General features: G+C 43.0%; 2 protein-coding genes across 6 annotated transcripts in view; one reads left to right on the plus strand and one right to left on the minus strand.

Annotated features, from left to right (window-relative positions):
- bmp2k (BMP2 inducible kinase) overlaps positions 1-11,866 on the plus strand; it is a 38,727-nt gene extending 26,861 nt beyond the window's left edge. The window contains exons 13-17 of one of the 4 annotated variants that reach the window (XM_029509586.1): positions 1,264-1,303; positions 1,334-1,538; positions 1,952-2,121; positions 2,489-2,608; positions 8,963-11,865. In XM_029509586.1, coding sequence (XP_029365446.1) covers positions 1,264-1,303; positions 1,334-1,538; positions 1,952-2,121; positions 2,489-2,608; positions 8,963-10,401 — 1,974 coding nt within the window. In that variant the 3' untranslated portion in view covers positions 10,402-11,865. Of the gene's footprint in view, positions 1-1,263; positions 1,539-1,951; positions 2,122-2,488; positions 2,609-8,962 lie in introns of all 4 variants that reach the window. The other 3 variants (XM_029509585.1, XM_029509584.1, XM_029509583.1) reach the window with 3 other exon arrangements.
- On the minus strand, positions 11,771-18,514 carry paqr3a (progestin and adipoQ receptor family member IIIa). 2 transcript variants are annotated; one of them, XM_029509587.1, is made up of 8 exons: positions 18,378-18,514; positions 17,380-17,593; positions 17,023-17,185; positions 16,049-16,204; positions 13,382-13,579; positions 13,214-13,304; positions 12,991-13,145; positions 11,771-12,814 (listed from the first exon to the last, which is right to left on the minus strand). In XM_029509587.1, exons 1-7 carry the CDS (start codon positions 18,436-18,438, stop codon positions 13,003-13,005), a joined length of 1,026 nt encoding a protein of 341 aa, XP_029365447.1. In that variant the 5' UTR covers positions 18,439-18,514; the 3' UTR covers positions 11,771-12,814; positions 12,991-13,002. The 2 variants fall into 2 exon arrangements, with proteins under 2 accessions (XP_029365447.1, XP_029365448.1); XM_029509588.1 differs by having other exon boundaries at positions 17,380-17,658; positions 18,378-18,497.
- Between the last annotated feature and the right edge of the window lie 1,769 nt (positions 18,515-20,283).

A 20,283-nucleotide genomic window follows, 5' to 3' on the forward strand; every position in this document is an offset into this window, starting at 1 on the left:
CAACATTATTGCAGTGAACTTAGACCGATGCCTTGTTTTGATGACAAAGCTTAGCTAAGTGACAACAAATTTGTCATATGGTTTAATCAGATTAGATCAACTTTATTTGTGTGGTTTGTGAAAAGCACAGCAGTTGTGTGTTTTGGAAAGGGGTGGTGGAGGATGGAGAAAAAACTTCAGCTCATCTCATTTAGATAAATCTATCGTTTTAACTTTAGAATCAACAGATCCTCATGCACGTGACTGTTCACATAAAGTCATAGAAGATACTTGTTAGTATTTTGTATGACAGGTATCCTAAAACAAGTTATAGCAAAGGCAGGATTAGGGTTAAAATGCAGGAAAGACAAAACTAAAACTGTAACAGGACCAGATTTGTTGCCCGAAAATCTAAATTTTCAGGTGTTGGAGCCTCTGGAGTAGAGCAAAAACTAAAGATTTAAAAGACGTTTAGTTGTGTTTAGGACTTATGAATAGAAAATTGATCTCATTAATCTGATATGGAAAAAGGGACAGTTTTAAAGATGGACCTTGCAGCTGTATTTACGTCACGTGCACAAACCAGCAGCCCACAGCAGCTGAAATACGGTGCTGTGCAAACGTTTTAGGCACTGCAAGCAAACCGAGAATACTTTCAAAAATATTTGGTTTGACCCAAGCTTTTCTCAGTGCGCCCACACATCATTTTTCAGTCCCTTGGCAGGTAGGTTGTTCCACGCATCCTGGAGGAACGGCTACAATTCTTCTGTGCACTTAGGTGGTCTGAGATCAGGTCTGTGTGTGTGTTGTTTTTTTTTTTTTTTTTGGTGGGGGGGCGCAGACCATCTGCTGCAGGACTTCTCGTTCCTCTTGGCTTCGGGATAGTTCTTTATGACTCTGGCTGTGTGTTTAGACCCGTCGTCCTGCTGCAGAATGAATTTGCAGATGAGATATCATGATGAATGAGGTTTAACCTTCTAAAACTTATGCACAGTACTGTAAATCAAACCTAGCTGCTTCTCTGCTTCCAAAAACAAACAAAAAATGTGTCAGCCAGTGTTTGATCCTTGTTGATCTTGGAAATACTTCTGCTAAGGTTGGTGTCCTACGTGCTGTTTGACTTTCATTCCCTCATCCCTCCCCTCCACCGTGTCCCCAGCTTCTCAAATCCAGTACTGGTTTCTAACAACATTTCATCATTGTTTCCATCGTTGTGCGCCATGATATCAAAGGTCCGTCCCTCATTCCCTCCCCCTTCTTCTCCCTCTCTTCCCTCCGTAACAGCTGCACCAGTACCAACAGGCTTTTGTCCAGAAGCAGCAGCAGCAGCAGCAGCAGCAGCAGCAGCAGCAGCAGCAGCAGCATCCCCAACCTCATCAGCAACATGCACAGCAGCCGCATCATCCCGCCCAGCAGCCTCTCCCCTATATGTCCTCCCCTCTTGAGTTCCAGATCCCCCTGGGTTCCTTTAACCCGACCACACCCACAGCTGGGACTGGAGCAGGAACTGGCCAGATGGGGGGGCTGTCGCCTGTGGATCCCTCATACACCAACCCCAGGTAGCGTCCCAGCTCTTTACTGCTCAGCCATGTAAGATACTATAATACTGACTATACGTTTTCAAGGTTTTAAATATCTTCTTATGCTCAGTAAGCCTTTTTAATGTTTCTTTTTTCCACAATCAAGTTTTATGATTTAAGTTCCCAATAGTTAATTACAGCATTTTGTGTCCTTTCTGTGTTTATTACTTTGGATTTGTTTCCAAATGATTTTAGTTGATCTCCTATGCACTACTGTGAGGTTTTAAAAATAATTACTTGCAGGAGCACTGCTTGTCTTATTTCTCCCTCAACTTTCTAAAAGCAATTTTGCTACTTAACATTTTATTTTTCAAGACAAAGACATGAAAATAATATGAAACAAACTTGCCATCATTTATTCCTGACTGGGTTTTATTGCCCTCCTTCCACAGTAGAAACCCTCTTCTTGCCACCGACGGGATCTCCCCGCTCTCTCAGAGCTCCAACAGTACAGTCAGTAACCCTCCTGACATGTCGGGCTGGAACCCCTTCGGAGAGGACAACTTCTCCAAGTTGACGGAGGAGGAGTTGATTGACCGGGAGTTTGACATGCTCAGAGCAAGTAAGCGAGCCATTTACTCTTTAACTTTCAATTTCAAAGCAGTCAGACAAATTCAGAGATGAACTTTTTCCCTTCTGTGTCCACTTGGGAGATCGAGTTCAGTCTCAGTGCCTTATTGCCCTCTTAAGAAGTGTATGGCTTCATATAAAGCTGCAATTTAAACGTATTTTATGATAAATGACATAATCTCGTAATTCTTTTCACTTTTTGGTGCATTTATTGTCAAAACTGACTTTCCATGAAGAAATGGCCCTTTGAACAAAACCAGATATTAGAAGACAGCGACAACACGCAGTTGGAATGCAGCATGTATAATTGTAAAACTTGACCGAGACGCTGATGATCTGCGCGTCTTCTCTACTTACAGACAAGCCAGTGGAGAGAACGGCCAGCGTGGAAACGGACCGACCACAGCCACCTGCCTCGGCCACTAAGCCCCTCCCACCAGAGGACCTGTTCGGCTCAGTCCCGTTTGTGGCCAGCGCAGGCAAGTCTTAGAGGAGTCTCTACCACAAGGACCCATCACTGTGGAGCCACCTGCCCCCCTCCCTCTGCTCTCACCTGACCTCCAGTCAGGAGCTACTTTGCCACACAGACCCCCCCCACCCCACCCCCCAAACCCCCTCCACCCCCCCGTGGGGCAATCGAAACCAATGATCAGTCAGATTTTTGTTTTTGTTTCCCGCTGTCAGTCAGCAGATTAGACGTGCTTCTTTTGTTCGTATAAATAAAATGAAACGGTGCTCTTCTGTGACTGCGTTATGACGAAATGCAGGCGGATCAGCGAAGTGTCAGTGTCGGTGGCGGTGATCTCTCAGCTGCCTCGCAGTGACAAACCTTCATTCTGGGCGGGGCCAGACGCTGGCTCTCCCAGGATTTCAGGCTGCATTCGCTGTCTAGTTAAATGGCTTGAGTGAGGTACTAAAACACGGAATATCACTATGTGGACTTATTTAAGTGCACGCTCTTCTCCAGTGCATAAAAAAACTTTAGTGACATAGGCTTCCAATCGACTGTCTAACGTGGGGAAACGGGAACACAAAATGGTGGAGACCCATTGGCACTAAAAGCAATATGAACACTGATGCTGAAGTCAACACCCCGTCAGTGTAGAGGACATAAAAACATGGCTGGTACTAATTTGGGCTGAGTGATGTTTTAAAAAAAAAAAAAAAGTCAATACACATTGATCTGCATAAGAGATCAATCTTGTTAATATTGTTTTCCTTTCAGTCTAGAGGTGAAAGGTTAAGTTTGGATAGTTTATTCTGCCTCTAATGCCGGCTCTGCCACAATAGTTATATCTCATGTTAAAGGTCCCATATTTATGTTCATAACACAACTTCCTGTGTTTTACTTTGAAATGTTGATGTTTTTCTGGGTTTTAACCCAAAATGTCCTCAGTGTAGTTTTACATCACCTCTCTCAGGCTTCTCTCCGGAGCTTTAGTGACACTCAATGAAATATCCAATACTCAGTTGTGACTTCAGGAAGTCCTGATGGCTGCATTACAGTCAAAGACCACTTGGAGGTCTACCTTTATACAACATGGGACCTTTAAAGCATGTTAAGTCACTGAACCTTCGAACGATTCAGCTCCTTCATACAAACTGAGCTGTGATTTCTCTCCCATCTCATAATCCTGATCCTCCTTCCTCAGACTAGTTGAGTATATTTTAAGTCCTCAGCTGTCGCATCAAGCACATATCAACGTCATCGCTCAGCCCTGGTACGAATAAAGTAGACGACACTTGAACTTCCGAAGTCGTGGCTCTTTGCCGTTGTTTACATTAAAAACACTGCTAACTCTCTTCGGCCATTGAAACTGCAACACGACGATTCCTCACAAACCTAACTGTTGAGATGAAGCCTCAAACATTCCCATGTGGGCCGTGCACTTTACCTTCTCTTAATACAATCTGATAATTAGGTCTCATTCGGCTTGACTAACCCCGCCCCCGCCGCCACCCCCTGCAAACACAGATCATAGCCTTGGTAAAACAATGTGAATATCAAAGTGCAGTATTTCTACATATATTACGTTGGTGGCAGCAATAAGCTTCTGTGCCTCTGTACTCTTCCTGCTCCTTAAATGTGAATGGGTTGCTGTTTTGATAGCAAGTTTAGAGAACGTGTTTGTAACTCTGAATATATTTAATGATAAACAGTATCGATGCTAAAGCGCTTAGATATTTTCTAGAGGAGAGCGAGAGTTCGATTTCTTTCTTTTCTACAGTAAATTAATTCATCTCGTGTCCTTAAACATGCAGGCTTAATGCAAGTCCCGTGGCTGCAGTCTAAAGTAGAGTAAGAAGTTAAAGATGCAATATAAAACTCTAAGCACTTGAATGTAAGTGTGGGAATATTTTATTTGTCTTCACTCGGTCCTTAATGGAGATCAAATCTTATGTGTTCAAATTGGATCAAAGAAAAGAAACCAAAAAGAAGACACCAAACAGATTGAAGGGACTTTTTTTTTTTTTGTACTGAATCAAAACCCAGAAAAAGTTAAGTGAACCCTCTTTGTTGGGGCTGAGACTCATTCCTTCAGGCTGGCGTGAAAAAATTGACTATTAATTTTGGATCAGCCCTTTTTTTTTTTTTTTTTAATCTTCTTGTGTTTGTGCCATCACGGTGTGTCGGTTTGTTGTCATTTGTTGTGTTGTTAAATATTCCTCTGTGTGCAAACACACTGGCCGGCAACTTCTAAACCCCGCCGTCTTCGGGACAAATAGTCTTTGAAATAGTCTCTCTGTGCATCACAGCATCGACATTCGATCTGCTGTCATAGAACATTTCTCCTCGGCGGAGCCGCCAAAGTTTCACGGTCGAAACGCCATCCCGTTTGTGTCTGTGTCCGAGACGCTGAGCAGCTCAGACAGAAAGTTGGTCATCAACCCCTCAGGGATGAGAGAAAAGCCAGCGTCATCGCCCAAAAATGGATCACATCTCATTTCATTAGAGCTGCTCCTCGCTCTCGTTGACAATCGACCCATCTGATTGGCTTAAAACAGCGAAGGTTACCTGCAGGGAAGGGAGGTCCAATCAGAAGCTGTACCTCTTTTTGTTAGAAGCGATCAGCTCAACGGAGCCTTGTTCACGTATTTTGTTTCTGCCGTAGCGTTTGTAAGTTTATTGTTAGTCCTTACCCGGAAACTTCGGAGACCAGGTCTGAACAGCGACAGACTCGCATTCACATTTGGGACATAATTGTCACGTTAACACTAAGACCTGATATATAAAGTGACATTAATTTGTCCTCAGCGTCGTCCATATTTGCATTTCTTTGTCAGTCTGCTTCGTCTCTCTGTGATTCCCAATACAATACAATCCAGATTTCTGAGCCTGCAGGATTCCTGTTTTTGCTGTGAATTAGGCCTGCAGCTTGGTGACTCGGTGGCCAAGGTTAAAATTGTGTCAAAACGAATCACATCTTCACGTAACGGCTTTAAAAGGCCGTTAACTTTTTTCATTTCAGGACAGACACAGTGACAGCCGTGAAGTTGCTGCTGGTGCGACTGCACATTGAGATTTCTTTTTGTTTGTTTGTTTGTTTTTTCCCTTTTAAAGAATACTAAGTTTTTGTTTTTTATTTCGTGGAAGTTTCCATTTTTAGATACAAAGTGCCTTTGTGTCACACGTTGATTCCCCCAACAGCGTCTTTTTCCAGCGTGATTGAAAGGACAGCTGCATTAGCTGAAGAAGGAAGTCGTGCGTTAGATCTATCTCAAAGATCGTGATTAGTTACTCTCCCGTCTTGTACATTATACCCTGACGTAATGTAGATTTATAGGGCTTTCATGACAGCTGACACAGCCTGGTGCTCTAAACGCTGTTTAGAGATCTCTGCTCTTGCCCAGCTGATGGCACATTCTGTCGAATAAATGTTCATTTGTATGCGTCCGGGTAATATCTGTCAAAATGGTCAAACATTTTGACTTTTTTTTTTTATTGAATCCATACAATCCTAAAGGGCTGTATGTTTGTTAATCCTCAGTGTGCTGCTGTTATTCCGCCTTAGAGCAGCATGTGAGGAACTCATCTCAGAGCGCATCATACCAATCACATCATATAAATAAAGTTAGAAGGTAAGTTCAAAGATAACAGGTTAATGTCGGCTCCGTTCCACCTCATCTCTGCTCTCATTGCTGCTTTGCTTTTATTGGACTTTTGTGAAAAAGAAAAGACAAAAAAAAAAAAATCTCTGCTTCATTTCAGTTGTCTTTCTTTTTTCTTTTTATTTGATTATTTGTTTTCGTTTCTCATTCAGTAAGACAGCCATACTCAGAAACATCTTGTTCATGTGTATTGGTGGATGGGTTTCTAGTTTGGACAGAGTTGGAACCATCAAAGCCAAAAAAAAGAAAGAGAAAGGGACGACCAGAGCCATTAACTGCACTTTATTCTCCTTTTTCTTCTCTTTTTTTTTTTTTTTTTTTTTTTTTTAAATTAAAGTGCGAGGAAACATCAAAAGTTACTATCCCGTTCTACGTGGGACAAACAAGCAGATATAGACTTGGAATATGTTCTTACAGATATTGTTTACATCTGAGTTTTCTGTGTGTTTTTTTTTTTTTTTTTTTTTTTCTTCTTCTTCTTCTGTTGAGGAATTAGACCCCAGATCGGTAAAAGTTTGTTCTCTTCAGTTTTAGTTGTAGATCTCAGCAGCTTCTGGTACCTGCGGAACGAATACGACCGATTAGCTCGATAAGTTGTCTCATACATATCTTGTTTTTTTTGCAGCAGACGATGTAAAAGGTTCTGTGTCATACTGTGAGTGTGAATGTATTTCTTTATAGAATGTTACTGATAAATAAAAAAACACATTCAAAATCCGCATTCACTTTGGTTCCTTTTTTATAAGTATGGCAAAGTTTAGCGTCTTTCTTCCACCACTACACGGCGAGCAAGATGTTCCTGATATGAAACATGGCTGTCTTTACTGTGATGTCCGATCAGTCCGGCCAAACTGAGGCACAAAACTAACATCGAACATTAGCAGCTTCCTCTGGAGCTCTGACGGTGATTTACAATGAAAATAAGAAAACTTTTATTTTTGTTTGTTCAAACTTCCTTTTTGCTTTTTATTGCAGCTCTCTCGACCTTTGACCTTTCATGACCCAAGTTTCCTCGGGTTTATATTATCGTACGTGTCGTTTCAGTCTCACGTAGGAAAAGAATTAGGAAAAGCCTGTTTTAAAGAAAGCAGATGGTTTTTTTTTTTGTTTTTTTTTTATTTCAAAGGCGCTTTAATTAGCAGTCAAAGTTCTAATTCTGCAAAATGAAAACTTATTGAAGCACGTTTTCATTCTATAACTAAATTAATCTCAGTGAATGATCATTTTTGCATTTCACTTGAATTAAATAAAAAATATTCATGTGGTGACATTTGAGTGTTTTTACATTTTAATGTTGCTAAAAATATTTTAATATTTACTAGTTTGAGGTTTATTGATGCTTCGCTTAGTATTTCATTTAATTCTGGTTTTAAAGCCCAACAGGTGGTAAAAACAAACAAGGATACTTTTTAATATACAGTTTAGTGGTTTTCCTCAAATGGTTGATGTTGGTTGTTTTTGTCGATCTCCTCCAACTCAAAGTCGAATTCAATCTGGAAACTTTCTGAAGAGAAGTTCTTGGACTAAAACAATGAAATTGTGATTCTTTCAGTAGAACGGCCAACAGAAACAAAAATCAGAGGACCTGAAGACAGTAATTAGGGAAAGTGTAAAACTGATTCATCTGACAAAATAAAAGATAAAACTTCAGATAGAACAACTAATGTCGCACAATTACGAAGCTCAAATAAAGAAACGTTCAACCTTATCTTCATAATTAACTAGAAATATTAAAAATGAGCTGCTTCCTCTCAGTCAGGCGTCTCACACTGATTTTCTCTTCCATCAGTCGAACTGTGCCTGTTTAAAAGATCAGCCGCGGCGTGTAATCCTTCAATCTCTTGTGATTGAGGCCGTTTTTGTCGTGTGGTCAGATCGAAGTTTCTAATCTGGATCTGGTCGGGTTGTTGGGACAGATGCAGAGCACCTCGTGTCTGCTGAGTTTATTATATTTTATATATATATATATCTCTTTTTCTGCGTCCTTGTTTCATCTATCAACAACAAAGCTTTTGGCTAATCTGTCATCACGTCCTGCCAGTTTGGATGATTCAAGACGAGGAGAGGTTTCCATTTTCGTGTTCACAGCGGGGGGCCCTTTCTCTGCTTTCTGATGTACAACTTCCACTAATAGGGGAACAATAAATTGGCTCATTGTGGCATGGCACAACTTATTTTCAATATAATTGGAGACTATCCACTTGCTAATTAGACTAATTTCTAAGTTGCAGTTATGCAAATCTCTTGGAAATAAATTTACACAAGGCACAATTTATTTATTTTTCTCATTAAATGCCAAATGAGTAAGAATTTATAGAAGTGCAGCCGGAGTGGTAATTACTGAACAAAGCTTTATTTTTTATTTCTAAGCCTGAAGGAAGTGACTGACAGCCTCAATCTTTTTACCAAGAGATTTGAATTTAAAAGTAATTTTGACAGACATCTTAGGAGTTCGGCCTCTAAGCCTTTTTCCTCTCACTGCAGAGACGTCAGAGCCTTCGTCGCTCCTTCTGCTTCATTATTGGACAAACTGTTGGGATTTGTATTTGTGGAAAAGCCGACTAATCCTGATTTTAGTAACACCGCGTGTTACACAGGCCACGAGATTTTATCAAAAACCTTTAACTTTTATTTAAAATGTCTAAAGTAACCGGAACCCTTCAAGTTGGTCGTTTCTCTCAAATAAAAGAGAAGTGGTAACATTTTAAATTCTGTTTCTTCAGGTACTGACGTGAAGACTGAGCTGAGCGACAAGGTCATCGATACCGCCCCCGTCTGCAGCACTGCGGAGGATCCGCCGCCTGCAGCCAAGGAGCACAAACCGGGCCGGAAGAGCAGATCGGGCGAAGAGTCCGACAGCGACTTTGAGTCCGACCCTCCTTCGCCGAAGAGCAGCGAGGACGAAGAGCCGGACGACGACGAGGCCCTCAACAGCGAGCACGGCGACGACACCGAGCCGGAGAATTTAGGCCAGAGGCCCCTGCTGATGGACTCGGAGGAAGAGGGCGACGACGACGATGACAAGCACAGTTCAGACTCGGACTACGACCCCAGCCGGGTCAAAGTTCGCTCAAAGAAACCGACGGCTGGTAAAGCAGCTTCCACCGCTGCCAGGAGGAGTTCGCAGGGAGACTCTGCCATGACGCTGATCACCCCTCCGGGGTCGCCCGGCAGAAAGAGAGCCCCTCCGGCTGTGGACGCAGATGTGGATGTTTTTGGTGCTGTTCCCTTCCTGGGAGGAACTTCGCCCGTTGGGCCTTCGGAGAGCATGGACATCTTCGCCCAAGCCCCCTTCAGGCAGGTCAGCCACGAACAGCAAGCTGCAGACGAGTTTGATGTTTTTACCAAGGCGCCGTTTAACCGGAACCTCTCCAAGTCCAGCAAGAGCGGCAGCGATGTTCACATGGGCCAGACGCCGCCCGTTTCCCCCGAGGGCATTGACATTTTTGGCTTCTCTCCTTTCCATCCGGGACCCACCGGGCCACCACCCATCACCTCCAGAAGCGCGGACGATATCTTCCAGCCGTCTTACGAGCAGTCGGATAGTCCTCAGCAGCAGCGGCTGAAGCAGCGCAGCCTCCAGAAGCTGTCGTCACGCCAGAGGAAAACCAAGCAGGAGACCACGGCGGGCGGCAGCAACGGCAAGCGGCACCACGGTACGCCCACCGGGGGGCGCAAGAGCAACAAGCCAACTTACCGCACGCCCGAGCGAGTCCGCAGGCACAAGAAGGTCGGCCGGAGAGACTCGCAGAGCAGCAATGAGTTCCTGAGCACCTCGGACTCTAAAGAGAACATCAGCGTCGACATCACCATGGCTGAAGGGAAAGACAAAGGAGCTTCTCTGCCAGCGGACGACGCTCTTTTAGACCCGTTTGGAGCCAAACCTTTCCATCCTCAGGACGGATGCCGGCACAGCCAGTATCAAGGCCTCGGCGAGAGTAAGAGTGACATGGGAACGGCCAATGGCAAGTCCTGGGCGGGTCCTCTTCACGGCACACTTGGAGAGAGCGGGATCATGGATGACTTTGGGGCGGTGCCCTTCACAGAACTGGTCATCCACAGCGGACCTCAGCAGCAACAGCAGCAGCAACAGCAGGTGGCGCCTCCGCAGCCGGTGGACCTCGACCCATTCGGCGCCGCGCCGTTTCCCTCAAAACAGTGACCTTCCTGCCGTCTTCCCGGAGCTTCGCTTTGGTTTGGGATCATTTTCACTGAGCTGCGAGAACGTTTTTATTCCAGCTCAGTTTGAATAACAAAAAGCAAATCTTCAGTCCTGTGGAGTGTTAGTGATGTTTCCACATATCTTCTAGCTGAGAGGCCTTTTATGCTGCATCTTTACGCTTTCAGACATTTGAACGCTCGGAAATCGTACTGTGATTATAAACTCGGAGTTCGACCTGCTTGACTCGCTGCAAAACGACGGCTTGCCTTCTCTCTTTTTTGTTGTTTGTTTTTTAGCACCACAAAGCCTTACCTGAGCTCGGCCATGCCTTGCTTGCACAGTACCTCGAAAAATACGACTTCGGTGTCGGTGGAATCATTTGGGAGACGACCTTAACCACTTAGTTTGATCTCTATGCAGACCTTCACAGGAGTCTTTGTGCAGCCGGATGTGGCTGAATTTTCACCTGAATACTAGAAGGGATTGAATTTTACTGTAACACGAGTTTAAATTTAGTTGTTTTTTTTTTTTTTTTTTACAACTCAATACATTCTGTTAGACAAACTAAAACCCAAAACATCAGATCACCAGTCTGCAGTCCGTGTTTGAGGACCTTTGACCCTCAGTAGAAGCGTTCAAGCTGTTCTGACGTTTGCTCAGCTGTTAAAGTTAGATTTCATTACGGTTTTAGAATAATTAATGCTTAACGTTAACGGCTTCTGCAGCATCAGTCACCACGAAAAAATACCCAAAACCAATGACACCATTCTGACGGTCCGATATGTCTCTGTTGAACATGAAGCTCAAACAGAACCTGCTGTTATTTTGTGTTTGTTTTAATTCTGGCTGTTTCCCTCCATTTCCAGTCTTTACGCTAAGCTCATTGGCTAACAGCTCGAGGTTTATGTTGAAATCAAAGAGGTGAGATGGTACGACGGCTTCTATCTGAAAAACTGAGCTAAACCCAGTTTTCTCCTTCTGATTCATTCATACTTCATATGAAGTGAGGTGCGGTTGGTTTTGGGTTTGGTTTTCGAGGACTCTTTGGAACATTCAGGTCATTTGTCTCCATGAAAAATCTTTCCAGTGCTGATCTAAGTTGTGTGTGCTCGACGTCAGACGCCTTAAAGCATTTATTGGTTTGACTTAAACCTGCAGGTTGCCGTGTTTTCACCAGTGGAACCATTTGATACAAACACCTGATTAGTTTTTGTTTTTGTTTTTGTTTTTTTTTTTTTCCACCAGAGTAAATCTTTTATTGTATTTATCTGCTTTACTGCTGTTTGATGCAATAAATAAGATTCATCTCAGTGCAGCTGGAGGTGGGCGCTGTGAAGTGGGACTCAGAAACCACAACCATCAACTTTTCTTTTTCTTTTTATTTGGAGTCGGCTTCAGCAGTGTGATCGCTCACATGTGAAAAGTCAAGATACAAAATCGATTGCTGCTACAAAAAGAGTCTCGGACGCACCAGAGCTCAAAGACAAACTGTGCACAGAGCAGGTTAATGACGAATAACTTAAACACAGAAACCACAGAGAGAATGTGAAACTAACACCGGAGAACATTTCAAAATATTAAATATCACAGAAAAACTTTCATTCCAGAATGACAGAGATGCTGACGGCCGAGTTCCAAGCACTACGACTTTATTTTCATCATTTCTGAATTGATAGTTTAAAAAAAAGACAATTTTAAAGTCAACATTTAAAATTGCACATCACCCTAAATGAGCTGGAGACAAAGTGGAGCTGCACGGGTTTAAAATGTTTCATCGTTAAGACAAAAGTGTGACAGTTGAGCTCAACCTAAATATAAACTGTGCTGCTGTCGACTGCTGTTAAAGTGAGTTAACCCTTTAGATCAAATTCAAAATGAAGACCAGCAGCAGAACGTGGGTGGATTCAGTGCACTTCGACTAACTGTGCTGTATTTTAAACATTCGATTCGTTTGTTCGTGTCGCTCAGCAGGAAGAAACACTGAGGTCGCTGCTGCCGCCGCCACCGAGAGGCGAAAAGCTTAAAGGTAAGAAAGTTCGGCAGCAGAGTCGGTCTTTGGTTTTTCCATCTTAATACTGATAGGGCGAGTTTAACGTCCAATAAACTGACGAGTAGCGTTTCATTTTCCCTTTTGAGGGCAGTTTAATGGGATTGTTTAGCTGTTTTCTGTTAGAATATAAATTCAATTCGGGCATTTCGGGCAAAAGTTGAAGTAAGCAGAGTTACTGAATTCCCCACAAGCTGCAGGCACTTACAGAAACATGACCGCAGGGAATCGAACCTCCGGCCTGCTTAGCTTTTACATATAAATACGCTCTGCGTGTGTCACCTCACGTCCTGGAGGCCGCACATGTGATTCCTGCCAGCTGAACACTGACAGACTGAGCCAGTGCATTCTGGGATACGCTGCAGCCTAAAGAGAGGAGGGATAAAAATATTTGAATCAACAGCTTAAAAACACTACAAAATAAAAGAATGAATAATAATCTCCAGCTCTTAATTTGGCAGTGTTTCCTGAAGAGATGAAGATGGAGCGACTGTCTGGTACTTTCATGTCAGACTTTCAGCTGCTGTGGAGCTGGTTCTCACCTCGGCGGCGGACTAGGCGTGCTGGGGGGCGTCCGGGCAGGGCTGGCTGTGTCTGTACGCCATGAGGAAGCCCGACGTCTGGTGCCACCAGTAGAACATCAGCACGAGCAGCAGGTGCCACACCTGGTGGCTGGAGCCCAGGTAGTTCAGCTGACCTGCAGCGACAAACCGGAGAATAAAACCCAATCACGTCACAGGCAGAGCGACTCGAGGGGAGTCTCACCTGGGAAGTAGCGTTCAGGAACTTTAGAAACGTAGAAAATGAGAGCTAATGCTGCGATGAGGTACATCCCCAGGACCCGAGGAACGAAAGCCTGAAGAAAAGAAGAGACAACGTCAGAGTTCTCCACAAACGACAGACGACAGAGACGCATTTCTTCAACGCGCTCACCTGGACGAGCTCCGAGGAAACCCCCCCCGTGATGCAGATCCAGTGGACGGTGGGGACGAGGCCGTATCCGGCCACCAAGCAGAAGATGAGCGAGCGCAGCTGCTTCCACTGCTTGCTGAGGTAATGAGGGTGAATCTGAGCGAAGAAGACGGCCAGGATCATCGCCAGCACCGTCACCAGGTAGACCTGCCGCCAGTACTGCGGGAGGGGGGTCAGAGGTCAACAGGTATCTGCAGGTGTGACTGCTTAACACATTAAAAACCTTCAGAAGTAAAAAGATTCATCCACAGACTGAGTGGATGCGTTCGGAGGAAAACGTGTTTCCAAACGACTAAAAAGGAGCTTCAGCACTTCCTGTTTACAACAAATTTACTACACAAAACAAATAATAAGGTTGTAAAATGTACTTTTTGATAGAAAGATGCTTCAGAGCGTCAAACACTGGACCTTTGCATCAACAGACTGACGGAAATCCTAATCTGATATTCTGAGTCAGTCTTTCCTTTAAATCCGTGTAAAACTGTATAAACTCCTACTTTGATCTTTATTTTGATTTAATTATGATTTTAATGGCTGAACTTTTATTGTGAACATTGTACGAGTTTACAGATGAAGTTGGATTCCTCGTCTTCGCCTTATGAGCTCTCCTTTTCTCCGAGAAGCGCCTTCCTGCACACTTCACATCTTCAAGCGTTTTTCCCCTTCGTCTTCAAACAATCGTGACTCTAAATGATCATTTGTTGCAGCTCTGTCAGGATTCGTTTTTCACACCTCGGCCCGTTTCATGTATGGCTTTATTTCATTGTATTTGCACAGCACAGGCTTCGTGATGATACAACTAACCTCAGCAAAAAAAAAAAAAAAAGCTGTGAAGGTCCGTCCATCTGCTCTTCTGCCGTTTCACTCCTTCATATACATAAAACCACAAAAGCCAAGTCGTCAGATCTGCACTTGATACTTAAACTTCTATAAGTGACTGTTGAAAGTCTGGACACTCTGGACGCCGTCTGTCCGTTTGTGTGGAATTCAGGCCTCCGTCCAGTCACACGTCCTCATGTGACGAGTCCTGCTGAATTTCACAGTGAATAAATTTTCACCAGGAACAAGGCCCCACTCAGCTGCAGCCAAAATCTTCTCGAGCTCCTCTCCTCCTAACAGACGCCATGTTCTCTCCTCCAAATCTCCATCTCTGAAACACTCCGATGAGAGAGAGGGAGAGAGGCTTCTTTGACTGGCTAAATATAAAAACCAGTTTTTCTGAAGGGACTTGGCTTGCCACAGGAGTAGAGCCACCCAGAAGCAGAGCCCCAGTCTTGGCAAGTACACGGAGGATTGGGGTGGGTGGGTTGGTGGTGGCGGTGTGTTGGGGGGGGGTCTTCAGCGAGACGGGCTCCCAGACTTGCGAACGTCATATGGTGGGGAACAGGAGTGACGGACCACGCCGTGAACGCAGCCATCTGGTTCGGGCTGGAGCAGATTTCAGCTGCGTTCTGGGGGCAAAATAACCCGCCGCTTCCAATATGCGGGGGAAAAAAACCGAACAGTGAGGAGCATGGCCAAGCACTTCAGGAGTAAAAAAAAAAAGAAAAAGAAAGAAAGAAATGAAATAAGATAGAGAGAGCGAGACGTAAATCGGACAGGGAAAAAAAAAAACCTGGTGGTGGGCGGCTGGAATAAGGAAGTGAAACTGGCTTTTGTCATCGGAGGCTGTTTTCCAAACGGTGATTGAGCGCGGCGGCGGCGGCGAAGGTGTCGTGACGCTTATTCACCAGGAACAATGACTCAAACAGACTGTGGGCTCCACTTCAGCTTTATTCAATTATTGCTTCTATAGAGGCAGAACATGGTGAGCAGAAAAGTCTCCCGAGGGGGCGACTTATATCTAACAGGACATTAAAGTTCAAACATATAATTTCACGAGCTTGATTTTTTTTAGATCTGTAGTCTTTTTTGGAGAATTTTAAGCAGGTGAAATAATTATCGACATCAAAATGAGCCACAAACTGCCACGCTGGGCAGAGTTTTATATGACGTGATGACAAGTGTGAATGTGGAAAACTTCCGAGATTCTGGACAGAAACTGAGGAGATCATCTCCAAACTGACAGAAATTAAATTGTTGTTCCCACCGAAGCTAAAATGTTCATCACAAATTTACAGCAAGTTTCAAGCCAAAATGTGTAACTGGAAGGAAATTTGGAAGATTTGATTCTAGACAGAAGGTTTAGGAACCAAACTAGTTCATCATTTTCATTGTTCGCCTTCAGTTTTATCTTGGCCTGTGAAAGACTTTGTGCTTCAAAAGGTGCCATATAAATAAAGCTCTTGATTAATATTAAGAGGAAGGATGATGTTTTGTTAGGTTTTTGATTTTGCTGCATCATAAATGACGTCAGTGTGTTTCTGAGTAAGAATAAAGTTAAATAAACTGACTGACTCTGTGGCCAGTTAGTTCCTGATCTAAACTGGAAATTCATCTTTTTAAGGTCAAGGTTCACATCCCGTTGGCATTATTAAATATTATGTGGCTTAAGCAGTAAGTTATTAGATCACCTGACTTCTCATCTGTCACTTTCTCATCTCTGTGGGATCTTTTCTGATCTGGTGAGTCATCTCCAGCCTTTCTCCTGCTAACGTAGAGAAAGAACGAAGCTACAGATGAACTTACATTATTACAGTAGAATGTGTAGAAGACTCCGGGGACGTAGCAGCCCAGGATGCCGATGGAGATGCCGGCATAGTCCAGCGCCATCCAGCGGCGGCTGGTCTTCTCCGAGCGATGGCAGCAGAACAAGTGGTAACCCACCGAGCACAGCATGCACAGCTGAGTCAGGTCCACGTCAGACGTGACAGCAGCCAAGGATGTGGTATCACATGCAAAGTCAGACAGCAAGAAGAAAAATATGAATCATTTAAGAAGAGGCGTCCCAAACACCTTGCACTTTAAAATTCACCATTTTCTCACCAGTCATATTTATTTTAATTGGATGTGACGATTCTGGATGTCAGATTGTGTTTATTTTTAATTTGCTAAAATTATCTGCCAGTATTTTGGTCAAAGTCTGACGTATTTATCCAACCTCTCAGATTAAGGTAACAGGACAAATCACCATCTTGCACATCGCTGGGTCACAACACCTCATTGTCACTGTGACTTAAAAAAATAAGTCAAAAGGCTCTGCACAAATAAACTTTCAAAAAATGAGAAGGTGACAGACTCAGAATATCGCTTGGGATCAACAGTTAGACTTCAGTCTCACAAAGTGATCCAGTATGACTTAGATATTTAAACTTTACGACAAATTCAAATAAAACCATCATTCATTTGTATTTAGAATGCTGCACCATGCAGGCACTAAATGCATTAAAACAGCACAACCTTTTGATTTTCACTTCCTGTGTGACAGACGTGTTTGCTTTCAAATCATTTGGACTTTTTTGTTAACTATTATTTTTCAACGTCTTTCTCCTGACCAGCATATTATTATTTCTAGCAGCCCTTTTCTTTTAATGGGGAGTACTTGTTGCTGCTTTCATGTTAAATTAGCAAAGTAATCAAACAGGTTTAACAACCACTGACTAGACAACATGCAGGCTGTATAATCAGAATTTAATAGTGAACTAGAAAACTCAGGCTTTTACCTGGAAGCAGAAGAGCCCAATAGAGTAGATGACGTAATCCTCCCGTGAGGCGCCGAAGGCCGGCAGCACGGAGGCCATGTTGTACACCCCGAGACAGAAGAAGAGCAGGAAGCCCAACAGATGGCTCCAAATATTCACCGTCTCATTGGACAGGATGAAGAGGCTGCAGAAGAAAATCAGATCGAGCGTCTCAGTTCTCCGCTTCCTCCAGGCTGACACCAGAAATATCAGACACTGGCAGCCAATCTGACTTCCCGGAGGAATGATGGAGAGAAAACACGTCTCCTCAGGAGAATAATTAATTCCTCCAACATAATTAATTAAGTCAGTGACTGATAAAGTTTTTTTGTGTTTTACCTTTTGATGCACAGTCTGGAGGGCAGGTAGGCTCGGTACCCATCTGTGATGTAAGGGTTCTCCCTCAGAAACACTGGGATCTGTTCGTACGTGTACAGTCTGATACCTCGGGGCACCAACACAGGCCAGTACTGATACCCACCCAGCTCGATGTAGTGTGCCGTCTGGGCGTTCTTCTGGGGTTTCTGAGGCATCGCTGCTTTCGTCTTTAAACCTGAAGTTGACGAATTCGATCCAGATCAGATCCAAACGAAGACAGCTCCTTACAAAACAGCACAACTAAACGTGTGGCAGCATCTTTAGTGAAGTACCAAGCACATTTTTAATTATATCACATTGCAGATTATAAATATGTCTGCTGATGTATTCATTTAATCGCCTGCAATACTGATGTAATCTGTGTCTTTATTTTTCCCACAATGTTTGTTAATGGATTTTTATCCGTTCTAGTTTTCTTATCTTCCAAAGTTTTCTGTATGGGAGAAACTAGAGGAGATCGCTTCTGTTAGTTAAAGTTAGTCAGCTACTTTAAGAGCTCTTCTTGTCTATAATTACACAACATTCAATCACTGTGACTAACTGCAGCTCAGGAGTTATCCAAGAAGGCCCAGCATTCATATATTTCAGTCAATGAATCATTCATTCGCCCATAAAATGTAAATCAATAAATCTGTCTTTGCCCACCAACGTTGGCTAATCTCATCCATGATTCACCTTCTATCTAAACTTTGGATTTGTTGGTATAACATGTCTGTTTTATCCATAATTACACACCGACAGCGGCCAAAACCAGCCCTAATTTTGACTGAAGACTTGTCGGGTCAGTGATTATTGTCGTTCACTCACAGTTAGAAATAAAATATAAAATCAAAGAACTGATTTTTTTTTTTTTTCAGGGAGTTCGACAGCTGGTGGTGATGCTAACTGTTAGCCTGTTAGCCGCCGCGTCGCTTTGTTTAAAGAGAGTAAATAAATAAAAGTGAACAAAATAACCTCACCTTTCAGTTTGCTGTACGTGTAGTTCGTGTCATTTTGGGGTTTATAATACGAGCTGCGCATTTGTAAACATTAAATCAACGACCGGTTTTGATTAAAAACTTGATATTTTGTCGAGCTTCGGCTACGGCATCTCCAAATCACCAGTGACGTCATCAGAAGCGGACCCTCCATCGGTGTGGCCAAGGAGCGCCTGAGTAAAAAACAACAACAACGACGACGACAACAACAACAACAACAACAAAGAAACGAAAACAAAAACAAAGCCAGGAAGTTTATTTCAAGCACAAGTGAGGATGGATCTGAAATCCCCAGAAAAACAATTTGTAAATGGACCATAACAAACAATTATTCTGTCAAAAGTTACACCTTCATTGAAAGAGCTAAATAAAGATAAAAAGATTAATCACCAAAAATAATCCAGGAACTATTTTGGTATACATGTGTCAGATTGTATTGAAAATCTATGGGAAAACCACGCTGCCTTTTTTTACGTTTTACATTCATGAGTAAACGGCCTCAAATGCTGGTATCTAGTCTTGTTTATCACTTTTTTGTTTGTTTGTTTGTTTGTTTTGGGCATTTGGAGGAAAATAGTTATACACAATATTTATTTGACCTAAATGGAAAAAAAAATTGTGGCCCTATGTGTGGTCCTTTGTGCTTCCACACCTGAGCAGTTATTCACAGGTATTATTGACTGGCATTCGAAGATTCTCTGTGTGTGCTCCAGAATGGAGTATCTTCTAATTGTGTTGCATAAAGGCCAGATTTGGGCCATGGAAGCAGATGTATGACTGACCTTCAGCATTTCTTTTCATATTCTCAAACTTTCAAATTCCTCGTATTCATTTTTGATTATTTGAGCAAATCAATACATAAAATTGCATCCATATTGTATTTGGTTTCTGTTTTTAGTTTCAAGTCTTCAAAATGAAGTGAGATTATAGTCCCATTTAGAATTAATATTATTATTACGTTGTTGTTTGTGACTGCAGCAGGATGATGCAGTGTGCAGGTGTGGCCCTTGTTGAGCGCAGCTCGAGGCCTCCTGGCTGTCTCCCCCGCTGCACCATGCGACTGTGCTACACCCTCCTGTCGCTAACTGTCATCGGGAATCCTCATCAGAGCCGGCGCTCGCCACAGACCTCTCAGGTGTGAGAGACGCTGGAGGATTCCCTCAGGAGCGAAGTCACACTCAGTCTCTCCCTCTGCCGTTTACACCCCACTTTAATTGCCTCATCCTCGAGTGGAAGTGTGTTGTTCATTATCACTTCTAATACACCTCTCAGCACATCCACTCTGGCAAAGTGTCAGCTGCCAAGTTAAGATAGTAACTCGTGCATGGAAGGGCAAACAACAAGAATCTCCTGCTGCTGCAGTCGCTGCTTGAGTTAGTTATTAATTGATTTTGTGGGCTTGCATTTGGCAGCAGTATGCTTCAAATGAATGTTGGTGGGGAAACCGTTTAAAAGCTAAGAGGAAAAATGTGCAACGTATGCCATCCATGAATTTTTAATCAGCTGACTTTAGTTGTCTTTGCCTCTGGCGACGAAGAAACAGACATTTACAGTTTCTGACTTGACGTTTTAAAGCCTGGAATTTGGGTTTCTTCTTACTGCCATTGTTTGTTATCAAGAAGAGATGGAATCCAAATCTTATGGTGCAACAACCCCCAAATAATTGTTTGAATTTAATTCAGTCACAACAAATTTTTGTATCTTTGCGAATACACCACCAAAATAAAAGCTCAAATCTGGGCCAGTGTTGATTTTAAGACTTCTGAGCTAAAAAAAAAAAAAGGCTCATAAAGCCAAAATGATGCTAATGAGCTCCAATATGAGTTTATATCTCTGTTTATGTGCGCCGGGATTTTAATTTGAGATGTTCTTTCTCCAAAATTAAATA

Source organism: Echeneis naucrates, chromosome 9, assembly GCF_900963305.1.
Source record: "Echeneis naucrates chromosome 9, fEcheNa1.1, whole genome shotgun sequence".
Taxonomy (NCBI): domain Eukaryota; kingdom Metazoa; phylum Chordata; class Actinopteri; order Carangiformes; family Echeneidae; genus Echeneis; species Echeneis naucrates.